The sequence below is a fragment of the Aphis gossypii genome, chromosome 2 (assembly GCF_020184175.1).
Source record: "Aphis gossypii isolate Hap1 chromosome 2, ASM2018417v2, whole genome shotgun sequence".
Taxonomy (NCBI): Eukaryota; Metazoa; Arthropoda; class Insecta; order Hemiptera; family Aphididae; genus Aphis; species Aphis gossypii.
Window position 1 is genome coordinate 47,218,671 of NC_065531.1, and position 18,647 is coordinate 47,237,317.

The 18,647-nt window shown below is 25.2% G+C and overlaps 1 protein-coding gene across 1 annotated transcript in view; it reads left to right on the forward strand.

The window, feature by feature from the left end:
- The window catches only part of LOC114121562 (uncharacterized), a 40,608-nt gene extending 24,778 nt beyond the window's left edge, over positions 1-15,830 (forward strand). The window contains exons 3-5 of the mRNA XM_027983973.2: positions 5,365-5,562; positions 6,674-6,842; positions 14,593-15,830. Of these exons, the coding sequence (XP_027839774.1) occupies positions 5,370-5,562; positions 6,674-6,842; positions 14,593-14,974 (744 nt within the window). The 5' untranslated portion in view covers positions 5,365-5,369 and the 3' untranslated portion in view covers positions 14,975-15,830. The remainder of the gene's footprint in view (positions 1-5,364; positions 5,563-6,673; positions 6,843-14,592) is intronic.
- The last annotated feature ends 2,817 nt before the right edge of the window (positions 15,831-18,647 follow it).

Consider the following 18,647-nt stretch of genomic DNA (forward strand, 5'->3'; position numbering starts at 1 on the left):
TGTCGAGTATATAATAAATATATATGTTGTTGTTTAACGATATTCTTTTACATATTATTATTTTTATCAGAATAAACTGATATTTGTAATCTCATTGTAATAATAAAATAATATGAAAATAAGCTCTATGTCCCATTATACGTATAATATGAAAATAACAAGCATAACGCACAGTTTACGATTCACATGTATAATCCAATTTTCAATATAAACATCGAATATTTCATGTATTAAAAAATGAAATAATTTAAAATACAATTATACTAATTGAAATTGTATACTTGGACGAGTAAAATGATTTATATATGTAATATACAAGTATTGGTGGTATCTATATCTATATAAATATTTAAAATATATAAATGAATATTTATATTTGATGTGAATGTAATTTCTTATAGTTATAATTATTCTTATAAATAGTAGTTTTTTAAGTAAACCACAAATATTTTTTAATATTATATAATTGCAATAAATAGTTAGTATGACTACAATCTAATAACACTATTATAAATAGATATTAATAATTTAAAAAGATATTATAGTAAAAACATTTTTACTTTACTACCCTTGTTTGTTTTAATCGTCACACATAAATAAAGTTTAAGGAGTTATGAGTTGTTTTTTACATTTTTTCACAGTATTTGATGCATGTGAGACTCATTGCGATATATCTTTATAATAATAAAATAACGCATATAATAAGGCACATATGAATTCATGAATAAAACAAAAATATGTATGACATTCGTCTTTCTGGGTTTACTTATAAAATGGTAGACATTATGGTTTTTTTTTATGTGTAACTATTTTAAGATATAAAGAAAGACAATTGAAACAAATTGTATGAGTCGTTATAAAAAATTGTACACTTTGATAACAATTTACTCTATAGACCGATTAAATAAATTATTTTATACATTATATAGTTCGAATAATTTAAATTTAAAAAGTGTTTGTTGTTGATTATTAATGAATGAAGATTTTTTTGGCATGTGTCATTCACACATACTGGCTGACTGTTTCCATTTCATAACAACTAACAATTATATTTAGTCCACATCTACAAACGTAAAACATTTATTGAATAATATGATAAATAAAATAATTTAGATTTTATTTAATGATAAATAATTTAAATAAAAGATTATATCTAATATGATGTTACATTCTTAAATTTGAATGAGTATATCTTGTTGTTTCTAGAAAACTCGTTATCCATGTAATAAGAAGACATTACACACTTACTTGGTTGCTGATCTGTAAATTAGTAAAAAAATAAATAAATACGAGTAATAACTCTTTTTGGCATCTATGTATAAGTATAACCTAAAACCTTATGTTACATTAGAAAAGTTTTAAATAACTTGTCAGTATTAATGTATGAAAGTTTTTAGCGCCATTTACAAGATAAGGCGCTCATGCACAAACAAAAATAATATACTAACTTAACGTGTATCATACATATATATATATATATGAGATATTAATGGTTATTCGTTTTTCTTCGACATGTCATCAGATAAGTGATGATAACTATGTTTGGGAACAAATTACTAAATTAACTGTAAAAGGGCGGTTAGAAAAACCCTATGTGCAGTGGTGTGCGCTGAAACAACTTTAGTTGAAATTAATAAAATATATAACCTAAATCAATCTTATAATAATTTTCTTTTAAATTTTAGTTTTGGGTTTTGAGATGGCGTTATACGTATAATATTAATCATCTTCCGAAACCCTCCCTTACACACACACACACACACACACACACACACACACACACACACACACATATATATATATATAATATATACATTTGATTGAAAAAAATTAATAATTACATTTTACCTCATACGAAAAATATTGTGAAATATATTATTATTTTTAATTATTACTTTTAAAATTCTTTTAAAATGCCTACAATAGCTGTTTTCTACTCCAATCGTTAATATAATGGCCCTCTTATTGTATAAATCAAAATCATTTTCTAAAGGAATCCAACATTCGATCTTTTAATTTATATAATAACTAATACAACAGTTATAATTTAACACATATAATTTTTATTTTATAAACTATGAAATAAAAGTGAATAGGTGTTCATATTATTATTATACACATACTCATTTGATGATTAACATAAATTATGTGACATTTTTCTATAATTAAAGCGGTATTTTTTCTATGTGTTTAAACTTCACGTAGTCTAGCCACAAAAATTAAACGAAACGTAAAAAATAATATATTTATATATACTTTAAGACTTGAGTGGTTAAACCTAAAAACATAGGTCTCAAAAGATTAATTTTTACCAACCACGTAGGTACCCATTCTCATCCATGTTACTGTCATCATCTGATGAATTTAAAGTACCTAACTATATAAACGTATGTGTTGTACAAACAAAAAGTTTTATTCGTTGTCAAAAATTACAGTCACGGCTTGGCTCGACTTCGACGACACCACATATAATCCCAAAATCCCAATACGTATATTTATGTACTTACAATATGCGCGTATACAATATAAATCTATACATTATACGAGTATACCCACATGGCCTTATTCACGATACATGCTATAATAATAATAATATTGTATATACTAAATATATGTATTTTAAAAATATTTAAGAAAAAAAAATTTATTTTCATCGTATATTTAATATCCTACTCTAAAATGTATACAAATTCAATAATAGTTACACGTTGCGTATAATATACAAATATACAATGAATAATAATATAAATAAAGCCAATAACCATTACGTCACATTGCCCTGAAACTTATAATATTGTGTTTGCATTATAAAGACATTTCAATTAAATACGAATTATATTTTGAAAAAACGCTTTTTACTTTGTACTATATTTATTGCGAACCCTTCAACTCATACTTAAAGATGGCATATTATATAATAATTATGTAATAAGTTGCGTACCTATATTTATTTGGTTAAATAATATTTTAATTTAAAATCACAAAACTATAATATTACGAATGTGAAACCAATTGCTATTCAGTATTCCTCAAGGATTACTGTTTATAAGTAATAAGCACAACTTTACACAAGCGTATTAAATAGTTTAAGGTATTATAATAAATATTATCAAAGAAATATGATTAAAATTGTTTTACATATATTATTATTGTACTGGTACTTATATTATGTTATTATACTTGTGATGTATGTATAATATTAATAATAGTATTAGTCGAACTTCCGGAAGAACAATACTTAGAAGAGTTCATATGTTATAGTTGATATTATGAGTTTAATTTCGTTATTTTCTGAATTAATTATATAGTTTATACTTTAAATAGTTATTTTATAGAATATCTAGTTATTCCATACAATTTTAGTTTGATTTCCGATAAATCATATAGAATACATTTGAATTTAAAATATATTATAATATATATTTTTTTTAATTAATTATTTATTTATACACGCAAGTCTATTATATCATAAAGTTGCACAATACTTCTTTTTTTTACAAACACAAAGAATACCCATGACTGTAAAACTATTACTAAACAATAATCTTATAATAACATAATAAACGTACATGTACATTGCCTATTTAAAGCTGAGATAGAAATGTATATTTGATATGAATAAACCGAATCAAGACGAAAGATTAATTCGTTAATTATCTACACATTAACGAAGCGATGACAGATAATGTATTAAATAACTAGTTTAAGTATAAATAATGTGCTACACATTTTAGTTATTTTATAAACTATTTAGATATTTAATTTAAACTATATCTAATTCAACACTTTAACTGCAACACATATACTATGTAAACTTCTAAGTTATTTTTTTAATATTTTTATAATACAAAATGTCAAAATCTATTGTAGATTTTTCGTTTATAATATATTTTCAATCTATATAAATATTCGTATACTTACAACAATCTTCATCAAATTTAATACATTTTTAATTTACAGCTGTAAATTAATTAAGGATTTTGTCATTTAAATAATATTAATATAACATATATATTGCTATAATAATGTTATGTCGTGTATTTTAGTAGTTATTAGTTGTTAGTTGTTTGTTGTTCTTATTTTCTGTAAATAAACCATAAGAATGAACTAACTTTTAATAACAACAATACAAACACTAAGATAAGATTGGCATTAAGTATCTGGATCAGTTTTCAAAAAATTGTAATATTCTTAGTATTAGATATTTTTTAGTCTCTTCTTCAATAGTAACATTCTTATGCTACTTATCAACTTTCACTCGATAATTAATCTTACGAAATGTAATTTTTAATTTATGTTTTAAAGTGTTGTGTATCTTACTGTTAATACATACACTAATACATATTATACACATTTTACATTTTAAAACAATTAATCTTCATATTTTAAATAAGTTGTTAAACTGACATCATGTCTTCAACTACTAATATATTTTGAGTGTTCATTCAATATTTCATCTCTTTACTGTAAAAAGTTATAATGTAGTACTCGTATGTATATTATCTAATGTAAAGTACTACAAAATATTTTTGTAGAATTATTTGAATCTATTTTCTTTTATTATCTAATAAAAATTATGGTTCTATATTTAAGTCAACTTGTTACGAAAAAGCATTGTTATTATTAGTCAATACTCAATATATATTATTCTATTGAAAAAAATATTCAGAAGTTTTATATAGCTATAAAAAAAAGAAAAATATTTATTTTATCGATATGTGCTTTTTAGTATTAAAACATTGAATGTTTTCAAAATATCTATTGTACTTAACATCTATTCAAATTAGTGTTTATGTACTTTGGACTTTGATATGGTATATATAAATATTATATAATAATATAATATTATACGGGTATAAATTCCAATACGTTTATTATGGTATAGTGGAGGGTTTATTTTACTAAATACAGTGATATTATAGCATAAAACATTATATTTATAATTGAAGCATACAGAAACTTGAGTTTGTTGTGTATAGCAACTATATAACTATACCATTGATATTAGATAGCACTAATATTGTGATAACATTGAAAGATGAACACTGACTGTAGAGTGTCTCTATTTAATGTTATTTCTATACTGACAATTTTTTTTGAAATATACACTAAGGTCATTTGACTGACTATAAATATATAGATTTTTACATTTTAATATTATTTGCACATTAAATTATACATAGATAATAGGTAATTTATAGTTAATAATTTAGTTAATTCCTGGATCCTCGCTGACTATTGACAAAACTTAGATATTTTATACGAATCAAAACCAATTTATTTAACTTCTGATATATTATAAGGTATATATAAATGTTATGCAAATAAATGTAAATATTTTTGTTTATATATTACCTTATATAGACCAAATGTATCGAAACGCAGTGTTTCTAATGGCCTGGTCTTTGGCCACGGTCACCGCCATTTTGGATTCGACCCGAAGTCAACGTTACTGGGAGGACACGAAACCAGACGAAGCTGCTCGCTATCAAAATGACAACATGTTGAAAACGTATGTGTTCAGAGGAGGAAATAAACAATTCGTTACTTCAGTATTTCCAGGTAATATAGATATTTAATAGTTAATTGTTTATAAATTATATTTTGATCACACGTAGCTATACTAATAAATTCCATCGGTTATTTTGATTAAAGTATGTATTTTCTACATGTTTTAAAACATCTTCGTAGATAAAAAAAAGTGATAGCCTTTATTTTATGTAAACGAACTAAAATAAGTTCCTCATAATACCCATTATTATACGGATTAAGAATAATAAACAGACAACCAAATGATACTCTATAAAAAACAAAACATGAAATTAGTATTAAAATACCACATTAAATATTATTAAATGTACAATTATAAATACTATTCCGGTAACCATTTATAAATCGTATATTTTTTATAAGGTTTAAAATTATAATACAAATTTATACTACTTAATATGTATTATATAGGTTTTATTATGACTTTAAAACATTAAAAATACCTAAGCAATTTTGTCATTTAAATATTATTATGGATTTACACTCTTGCGCTTTGGCAGTTAAATAAAAAATTTATCTTTTAAACAATTTAAACTTATATTGTATAAAACTATAATATTCAGATATTTTATAAACATTTCGACTAATACTGACATATTTATAACAATAATAATATTACAACTTATCTTTTTAAAAATATATAAATACATTTATTCAATTGATATCTCGATGGAAAGCTTTTACCAAGTTTTTACTTGTAAAGGTATTCTTTTCTTTAGTAATTTTTTTCTTCTCTTATATAAAAATATAAATTTCTACTCAAATTTAATAAAGTAAAACAATTTTATCTCTGAAAGCGGCCAAAGAATACATTTTTTCAACGATTCTCTAAAAAAGAGTCTAAATCTACTATACATTTTAATAAATTTCAATTTATAAAAATAATCAATGTTATAAGAAATTAAACTAGCTCATTGTTTTAATTTTAAATTATCTTCAATAATATTTTAAAAATTTATTTTAATTTAAAAAAAAATTGATACAATTAAATCACTGAATATACGTTCAAATTATTCGTTTATTAATATTATTAAATGTCATTACCCAATTTTATATTTTACACAATAAATATACCACACGTCCAAAAAATCCGTTGAATTATTTTTATCACTATATCTTACAGAAATGGATGCCAGAGGATTTCATGAGTATGTTTTTGATGGTCTACAACCGGATTTTCAGTGGCCATCAATTAAATTTAAAAGGAACTATTATCCACAAGGAATTACGTCTCGAGGGTTCAGCGATGATATTTTTCACCAAAGCTTTGGAATGTTCGAGCCTTTAAAAAGGTAAGTAAATGAAAATAATAACGTATATTGCCAAAAAAATAAACAAATAAACTCATTATGCTATTGAATTTTAAACGCAAGTTATAGATACATATTTATATGTAACACGACTTACAACACTTAACATCGCTCAAATTAGATATAGGAAATAAAAAAGATTTTTTTCATAAAACTATCAAAATAAATAAATATGTTTCAAATATTAACAGAAACATATGAATAATTATATTGGTACCTAATTATAGTCATTATAGTCATCGTGTAATAAATATATATACATAAGTAAATATAAAAGGTTACCAAGTTCTATGACTCATATTGTTATGTATTCATGTGCAATGTAGGAAATGATTACAACACAAAGATTAAAATTATAATACATATTTTGTAGATTCGATTTTATTATAACTATTTTGTTAATTTAATTTCTACAAAATAATAATATTGTAAATTTATATATCTAATATATATGTATTGGTAAATATTAAAATTTTAAATATTTTCTCGGTGAAGTAACTTGACGATGATGAATAAACAATCATCCATAATACTGTACTTACATTATATCTAACGACAATCATATTAGTGTTACAAAAATATACAAATTTATTATTATTATCATAAAAAAGTTCAAAATATAAATAATAAATAATATAAATACAAGTGGTATGTTTTTTTAGATTTTCGTATAATTTATGTCATTAAAAATAAAATATTCATTCAATGATACTGATGACTGGAGTCAAAAAAAAAGTAAAATAAATTATTCCATTGAAAAAAATAATAGATGTGTAATTTTGAATAAAATATACTACATCAATGCTATTATATTTTAAATTTTTACTGATACTTAATTTATATACTCTTTTATTTCAGAAATTAAAAAGCAAAATTTGATTTATATAAGTACTGTGATATGAGTACATTATAAATTTTCTAACAATGAACAACAAATTAAAATCTTTATAAAGTCGATATTTAAATATTATTTTACATTTATAATACTCGTACCTATTATTATACTTATACATATGTATTTATTTAAGCTTTTACTATGAAGTTGTACAAAATATTGTCGACTTTATTATATTTTCTTTAGAAAGACGTAATATATTCGTATTATTATTATATTCCATTACTTGATTAGAGTAAACAAAATAATACTGTAGTTTATCATTGTATGGTATAAATATCATGCGATAGGTAACTCTTATACATGTATAAGCATAGCAGGTATGTAAGGTATATATGAACACAATAGTTTATAAATTAAAATCAATATATATAATATACCACAACAGTATATACCTACCTAATATAGTTATAAATTTATAATATATATAATCAACACTTTATCTTAAATAAATTTATAACGTTGTTTTTTTGTTTATTACGAAATAAAGTTTAAAATTAGACAAATTCTGAGAATTATTAATATTTTTAATTCGCATATCTATTATTAAACATTATTGCGTATCTATTAAATAAAACTTGAATATTTTAATTATTTTAAATTATGAAAAGAACGATGAATGTATTGATTTTACAGTATGTTATTATTATTCAATTTTTTTTTACTGTCATCAAATTTTGGGACAGTAAACATGCTTTGATTTATAGAAGTAGTTTATAGTAGTAAATTGAATCTAATTGGTACTTTAGGAGTTCAAATTCTAAAATTCTTAGTATTCTTTTTTTATAATTAAGAAAAACAAAACAAAACTGAGAAAAATGGAAATTTTTGAAAAATTCGACTCAAAAATAAATACAATAGGTAACAGATACTTGATATTTTCAAAAAAAAAAATTTATATTATCATTTTATATTCACAATACATTTTTCAAAAATTTCAACCAATTTTGAATTATTTATAGGCATAAGACATTTTCAAGTTTCTTATTTTTTATATATACCTGTATAATATAATAAAATTTGATAAAAAAAAATGTTTGGATCCCACATAAATTGTTCTTTTATATGTGTAGAAATAGCAAAAAGACATAGACAACATTTTTTATATATATTTTATTAATCTACGATAATACTAAAAGTAAAATAAATAGCTTTAATAATTAATAGCAGTCAAACTTGGTTAACCCAAAGTTGAAGAGGCCAACAAAAAATTTGGAGTTGTACAAAAAAACTAAAAGTAAAAAGTCAAAATATGTACTTAAATTTTATTTAAAATAGTATAATATAATTATTACTATATATTTATTATAATATGTGTGTACAGTATATTTACTATGTATAATTAATTTTAAAATATATAAACAAAAATAAGATAATACAATTATTTTTAAAAAGTATTTATTTTTGTTTAAGTTTTGCTGCTAATCGCAGCATTTGCAGTGTATGGATCAATTTTATTAAAAACTTCAAATAAATTCATCAGTGACCACTGGTTTATTTTTCAATAAATCAAATCAATTGATTATAAGGTATCTGTGGTTGTGTAATTGTGGGGATGAGTGATTCAATATACATTATCGAGGGAAATATCATAATTTTATAACAAATCGAAACTCTGAGTTATTCACGAAAATATTCTAATTAAACAATATTTTTTTCATTGTTTAAATAAGAAATTCTAAGGTTTGGGGAAAAGTTCGAGCTATCGACAATTTTAAGTTCAAGAATTTCGAGTTAACCCCGTTCGACTGTTTATCAAAAAAATATACCATGAAGTATACTTAATAATGTAGGCTGATAGATCGTCTATGATTAGTATCGTTTTTCGTAAATAATTATATATAATTTAATTCAAATTTAACACGTCCATAATAGTGATCCACTTGACATCTAATGTAAGCAGCACGGTACTCACTTGCCTACTTTTTTTTTATTCGTGCTTCATGAAAACAGAATGAATAGTTTATAACACGAAATACTGTATATATTATTTTTACAGTGAATGTATAAAGTGCACCTATACATCCAAATTATATAGAATTACTCTAGTTTATAACCCATATGAGTCATAATATTTCACATCGAATGATAAAACTTTTGGTTAGAAACTATTCAAAAATAATGTTACATAATAAATAATAAATTTTAGAATACAAATTACAAATATATAGATGATTTATTACGATAACAAAAATACAATAAAACTTTTAAACAATATCTTGTAAATCGTAATTTTAAAATATAACGATAAATATATTTGTATTAAATTGGAAGAAGACCAAAATTTAATTTAATTTTAAGACGACAAACGTCTAGTTAGATACATTTTGAACACTTACAAAGATTCGTATATAGTGTTTCATATGCACAAAATTTTAAAACAATATATCATGGATTATTGTCTATTGATCGTAAATCATAATAAACAAATAGGTACCTAACTATTTATAATTAAAACTATTGTGTTCAATTATTGGACTCCGCACCAAGATAAAATCTCCGGTTTAATTACGACGAATAATTATCAATTACCTATTTAAATCATAAAATGTATATTTTATAATTCAGTAAACACAAATATAATATTTGAATAAATCAACTCACGAATAATTAGTTATAACTTATAACTTAAAAGTAAACAGTGTTGACAATTTGTCATGATATCGAATATTATAATAAAGTACAAATAAATTTTTGTAAAAACCATATTCCGGAAAAACGTTTATAACTCGATGCAAATTACATATAAAAATAATAAAAATTACCAATAAATTTACAATAATTTTTTTCTTACAATTTTCAATCCTTATGAATTTGTAATTAAAGCATTACATTTTTATAATTTTTTTTAGACAATTTAACTTTAGTTAGATAATATGTACTAAACAAAATTAATGCTGTCATTAAGAATTTTTAGATTTTGTACACTCATTGAATAATTTATTATTTATTATTTTCATTAGTTAGTTTATTCATCGGATATATCATTATGTTATGAAAATGATTTATTACTTCATCGGCACATAGTTCAAAATAATTATACCTGCAGAATAATTATTTTAAAAGTAAACAATAATTGCGCAAATTGTACCACGTCGATCTTATCATCTAATTGGACTATTTTATAAAATATTTCACATTTTTTTTAAAAAAAAAAAAAACTATTTTTAACTATTGAGATAAAATTTTAAAATAAATTTACATTATTCGAATTTAATAAAAACTTGAATTAATATTTTTGATGAATTTAACCAATTTATCGAAGTTATATTATTTTCTATTATAGTGATAAATTATATGACTTTAATACTATATTATATATATTTTTTTTTTAGTAATTTTTAAACGATCGACGATATTTATTTAAATAGATATTAGAATTCATTAATATTTTTAAAAAAATTGAGTTTTTTAGTAGCCCGTAGAGCTACAGAAATATTAAAGGTACCCATTTATAAAAATTTATGTTATACAATTATAGTTTTTACAAAATCTTGAATGGTATAGTAGGTATTATTTTTGTTATTTATATTACTAACATTAAAATATAATATATTAATTTCGTATACCTTATTATTTTATATATATAATTATATAAATCAATCATAACATGTTAAGAATACAAAAATTACTTAAGTATTAGTAATTTGTATAACTACATAATTATTACGATATCTATTCTAACGATCCTAATTATAGATTTGGAACACTTTGTAATAATATATATTTTTTTGTTACTTTTTTTAATAGATATAGTTTTAATGAAAAAATTAAACTAAGAACAATTTTTTTATATTGTTAATGAATTCAATTTAGTACCTACATTCATCGTGTGCATAATTAAAATGGCTAAAAAAATGAAATCATGTCCCAGATAAAAACAATCAACTGTTTGATTAATATAAGTACATATAGTTGGTATGTAGGTTGCTATATTGCTTCTTTCATGACCTACGTACATTGCACACTCATACAATGCGTGCATATGAGTTTAGCCCTATTTTCGATAAAGATAACTTCAATTGCGTTTACGTCTTACAGATAACCATAATAATAATCGAAAAAAAAAACAATAACAATTTTCCGTTTCATGTTAAAATCGAGATACATTGACCTATTATGTAGTATTATGAAATTAAAAAGTAATATAACATTATAACGCTGTACCAATGTATAATGTTTATACCTATATCGGCTATATCATAACTATGATTTTACTTACTATGTATTTATTCTATTGGAAAGTTATATAATAATAAATACATTTTTTGAAATATAACTCATTCATTATAAGGTACCTAATTAATCTTTATACAGTGAAAACGAAATACGTTTATATGTATATTTGAACCTTCACAGGTGTGTTGCCTTTTTATAAATATTTTTTTTAAAGTAATTTCTAAGTCTCTGTAGTGATGACTGTGCTGCGTGTTCTGATATACTATACAAGATAACATAGGTATACGGTATACACTCTGCGACATAGACTTACACATTACACTACATAATAAGGGAAAGAAAGGTACAACAATATAATATTATACAACTCATGGAATAGACTTGGTATATTTTATACTCATAAATACACGTCACAAAATCATATAAGTTATAAATTATAATTTTTGTATTATAAAATACTTTTATATGAAAATAAAACAACGCATCAGGTGTGAGAAACTACGCAATAGTTTTAACCAGATAAATGTGACTACTTATGTAATTGTAATCTAAAGAATTTAGGTGCGGGACAGTGGCATAAATAACTAATAAGAGTAAACAGTGAACAGAGGATGTGAGACACGGGGACCGTTCGTTTTGGGGGCGCGCGAAGTAGCACTAAGTTTTTCTTTTAATCATTTATAATATCCTATTAAATTATTAAATTAAATTGCAATTCAAAATACAATTATTATATAATTTTAATTAATAAAATAATCAATAATATTTTAAAAATACATAAAATAATTTTAATTAGATGAATGCGCTTCCCTCCTAGATCTTCATTTGAAAATTTCACTTCCGGGCTCAAATTTTGGAGTTATAACACTGGTGTCAACTAATTATGTAAACATGACGATTGACGGTGCACATCGTTTTATTAGAAGTGGTATAATCAAGAATAATGGAAAAAAGACCTAAATAGGAGAACCCGATATAGGCCGTTTTCAGATATGATTTACTTAACTTAAAGTGAGCACCTTCACGCTAGTCTACATCTGAATTATATTTTTTGGACTTAATATTAATAAATATACTATTATTTATTTATACTTATTATTAATATTAATATATATTTTTTTTTTTTTTTTTTACTTTTTATATTACTTTTTTTGTAATATTTTGAATTAAAATAACACTGAAATAATTTTAGACTTAAATTATTAATTATACCATGAGCTACTACCACGTGGACCACTATTGCAATTGTAGTTGTTAGTTTACCACATCATAATAATAATGTACCTAATATTATTATTTGCATATGCATATCATGTATTATTTACGTTGTCCAATTTGATTGAGTTTTATTTCCGGTTTTAAATCCTATATAATATTTTAATTTATAATCATAAATGTTATGATATATCAAATGAATACTAACAAAACCAATTAATATGCAATCTATGTAAATCAAATCTATCCACTTAATTATAATATTTATAACGGCAATTGTCATGATTAAAATATTTTGTGTGAAAAAATAAAGCAATAATGAATCGATGTAGCAATTATTTGGTTTTTTGTGAGTTACATTGACGAATTTCTATCACTGCTCGCTCGCTATCCACATCGAACTGGACATAATATTATTATTATATTATTATTATTATTATAAGAAAATGTATGTTACCGGAAATGTTGACAATTTAGGAAATTTTATCACACATCGCTTATTACGCGAACAAATTGGCTAACTCACAGCAGCGACATGCTAAAAGCCCATAATCGTCACCCGTCAAATTCGATTAGACAAATTAAATTATCTAAAAAACTATGGCATCTTTGCCCGATATTGTTAGGAAATGATAACATATTATAACCACTAGACATTGGACAATATCATTTCTTTCCGCTATTAGGAATTTTCAATATTTCTTAGGAACTGATGATCATTTCCTAAATGTCAAAATTTTCGGTAATATAAGTATATAGTTGTATATTTTTAGATTATTTTGATCCCTATTAAGATCTAAAAAAAGTGCATTTAAGTGTGCTTAAACTGTGTATAATATAATATTTAGGTACAGTTATACATATATAAACAATAATTTGTGCGAAACAAAATATATTTTAATTTATGGGATTTAAATTAGGAAAAAAGTTCTGTTAACTTAATTTCTTAATGTAGCTATACAATTAATTAATCAATTAGTAACTAATTATCATAAGATTAGATATTTTAACTACCCAAATGAAAAGTAACTTTTAAAAATAATTGGCTCGTGTCGTAACTTGGTTAAAAGTAACTTAATTTCTTAACTTAACTTAACTTTTTAATTCGTTAATGCCTAGCTTGTTGTTTAAACGATTGTCCTCTTTTAAATTCGACGATATTCAACGCGGTCCTTATGGCTCGTGGTCGACTATTCGTAGTAGGCGAACTATTTCGTGTTTTACGAAAATCGCTAAAACGACGCTTAAGCGTACGTACGTCGTAGTACATACTCTTCGGGTCAACATCAAACTATGCTTACACGTGTCTGACAACGACGATTTTGCTTTTTCTCTATCACAACGATATTAAAACGACAACCATCCACCCACGACATAGTATAACAGTATTTTCGGTGATGATAATAATATGTGGTGCGACGGTGTGTTTTCCCTTTTTTACAGGTCGGTGTCGAGAACGTCGCCGTCCGTGGCAAACCTGTTGCGGCGCCTGTACCAGAACACCGGCGACGGCGGCGGCGGCATCAGACTGCGCCAACCGGAGCAGACGCTGCAGAGATCGGCGGCCAAGCGCCGGCCCGAGATGGACGCCAACGGATTCCACGGCGACTCGTTCACCGGCGGTTTCGACCGGTTCGACACGATGAAGCGCAGGCCGGAGATGGACGAGACCGGTTTCGAGGGCGACTCGTTCACCGGTTTCGGCGGTTTCGAGACCATGAAGAGGGACGGCGGCGGCGACGACAAGACCGACGCGGCGCACTCGGCGGCCCGGCCCAAGTCGTCCGCCCACGCCGGACGTCTGTTCGGCGCGCGACAGGAGTAACGGCGGCAGCGGCAGCAGCAGAAGCATATAATTCCACCACCGTCACTATACCATCACCGTCACCCACAGCAGGAGAACTCGTCGTCGTCGTCGTCGTCGTCGTCGTCGTTACAGCAGTCGCCTCCGCGCCGTCGTCTTTGCGTCGTCGTTTTTTAATATTATATAATATAATTTAAAAAAAAAAAATAATAATAAAAAATACGAAAATATAATATACGTATTTATATAGCCAGTAGAAATTGGATTCGTAATAATATATTATATATATACATACACACATACATAGATAGAGACTTATTATACTGTAGGCGGAAATCGTGTACTTGCAATATAATATTATTATCGTGGGAGAGCGACAAACGTATTTTAAAATATCTAAATCTCAGTATTATAATCTAATTCTATGATCTAAATCAACTTTTCTGGAAAAAAGTTAAGATTTTTTTTTATATGTACTTAATTTTTAGTTACCGGTACATCATCATGACGCATCAATCAAAGTATTAACCACTTTTAATAGATAGGTTCCCTACATTTCTATGGACAATATGTATATGAAAAAATTTTAATCGTCAAGGGCTTACTGGATTTTTTTTTTTTTTTTGCTACATCCACCCTCTCACGATTTCCGCTATTGCTTATTACTTTCATAATCATTATTCATTATCATTATTATAATTGCGATTGATTGAACGAAACTATGGACGATCGGTGTGATATACGTGCAATGTTATAACTAAAATAATATAATACACATATAGTCACATAGATGTGTATAATGTGTCGATAACTACATTATTATAAACTAATTTCTGTTCTAAATTATTATCTGAAATAAATGAGATATGTAAACATATTTTGTTGGTTTCTATAATAGCACGGCGACAACAAAGAAAAGTTGTCGACGTTATTTGATATAAGTACTACTGCCGTTGTGTCAGAGTTGTGGAGGAAGCCCAGTAAGTCGATAACAAACAAACGAAAAATATTTTTCGCAACTATTGAACAAACTGTAAGTCTTATTTGCTTTATTTTTTTTTTAACAAAACCTTCATAAGCATCTTATTCCAATATATACATTGGAAAATTCCATTCTTTATTAATCGCATCAAAACAATATTAAAGCCGTTTATAATAAATAAGTATATAGGTATTTAAGCATAACGAATCAAATATACTATATGTTTTAAATAAACGACAGTTAAGAAGATATTCATATAATATTTTACGTATGTTTTAGTACCCACTAAATCTCATTATTTTTTCACGAGTTGATTCAAAATGTCATCGTGTCATTTTTTTTTATATTACATAATTCTATTATTTGTGTAGGTAGGTACCTAGTTTATATAATTAATTTGTAGTGGTTAGTTAAGTTTCAAGTTTAAAATTACCCAAATTCAAATCAAAATCATGGATAGCTTTAATAAAAAAATATATCAAGTTTGAAATACATTCAGCTATTCAAAATTACTTTTTATAATAATACTTTCTATAATATGAGCTACTAAATATATATTCATATACATATATATGCCATTTTGACAAAGAAGTTCTCATGTTTTCTTATTGAGTAATATCCTAGCTAATAAATTAATATTGTTAATGAATTATATATATATCATTGTCAGAATATTTTCTAAACATTAATAAATTTAAATTAAGTGTGTTTCAAAAATAAATTGAATAAACTATATCAACACTCTACAACTTATATTATATAAGTTTGAATCGACTTAATTTTTATTTTTCAACTATACGAGTTCTCAAAGAGGAAGTGGTTTTTGATGTAGTTTCGACACGAAAAAAAATGTGCATCTACAAACCTTGAATTTCCGTTATTCATACAAGTAAGTAGATTTATAACATATATATATATATAATAATATGATTCTATACCTATATAGTACCAATAGTTTGCTTGTAGTTGGTAAGAGCGTTTTTACACATCAAAGTAAACCGTTTTGTAAGCGCAACGCGTACTCGTACGGTATACGTATAGGTATTGATAGGTGCAGTGTAAGGGCATAATAATAAGTACGTCTGACAACCGGGGAGTCATTATACGCAGAAACGGAAAGTTTCACACGGTCCGGTGCGGGTGCGCGCCCGTGTACGGAAATGAAATCGTCCGACGTAAAACGTAGACGGTCATCTCTCGGTGATTGAATGAAGGTACTATATATACGTCAACACTTTACTTATACGTAAATAGTTTTTTCGAACTAGAAAAATGTATAATGATCCATGTCGAGTGCACGTGGCAACGGGCTACACGATGCTGCAACAACACCGCGTGAACCAATAATATAAGATGTACGGCATACGCACACTGTTGTGCAAAAAACCATAAAATATTATTTATCATTTCGATTTCCTTTGAGTGATGGTATTTGTATAATATTGTTATGTCATCTTCTTATATTCGAAAATCTGTTCAGTCGTTATTGCCTGTTGGCTGGATAAGACCTTTAACCTTATCTGTCGTGCCATATATACCTATACTGTTATAATAATATTGCCATATTTATACTATAGCTGCAATACTGTGGTTAAGTATCTACTGATTTTTTTCAACCCTGAGATGAATTTTACAGTCTTTCATACTCTCTCTACTTTTTTTCTCTTTTGATGACTATAGTTATCTGTCCAACTCGGTATAGCTTGATATTACAGCGTTGAAAATCTTAATTTAATAAACGATATTATATTATGTTCTAGGTCGATTTCTTTGTAGTCAATTCTCCTTTCTACTATTTAATAAATTGGATGGTTAAATTCCATATTTTTATACCTATCCAATCATGTATAGCTTTGTATTACTCTAATTATTCTAAATATCTCTATGTAATCATTTATTTCTTTAAGTGTGCTATAGTCTGCCCGCCATTACGTCCAACTCATGCGTTACATTAGCCTTCTCCAACACTATAGGTATCAAACATTTCAAGAAGATAAATATTCATTTCTGTTAAAATTCATGAAATAACAATAATTCATACCTTTGGCTTTAACCAAATGGATAAATCAAACAAAAACCATGAGACATGAATATGACTTTTTTTGGATTTCTTGGAAAATGTAACATTTTTATACTAAAATAATTTCCTATGACTTTTATATACATGCGTGCATACTGTATGTATTATGATGTATGGGTATTTCAATGTCGACAGCAAGTTCATTGATGCAACTAAGAGATGAAAATATATGACGCACCCAGAAAAAAACTTTCTTTCTTTTTAATGCGTATAACAATGTATACCTAGTTAATTTAATAATTCATTAGGTAATAACTTAAAGTCTATGTTAAAAATAAATTAACTTAGATAATATCTTTAAAAAAATTCTATTTCAATAAATGAACCTTCTTAATTTATACCAATAGCATACGATGATGAAATTTATGTTTATAAACTTTTAACCTTCATAAATATTTATGCTATGGAATTTATGAAATATAGATTAAATATAGATTTTATATTAAAATAGGTATATGATTACATAGTAAATAAACTTTAAGGTTAGATCCGAATTTAGAATATAAACAAATATTGATTATTGCTCATAGATAACACGTCCTTGAATTTTCAAATAACTTTTTGTTAAATAATTATAATGCCATTAACACTATTTTAAATTTTATTTTTATATTGTATTCCATAGATAAAAA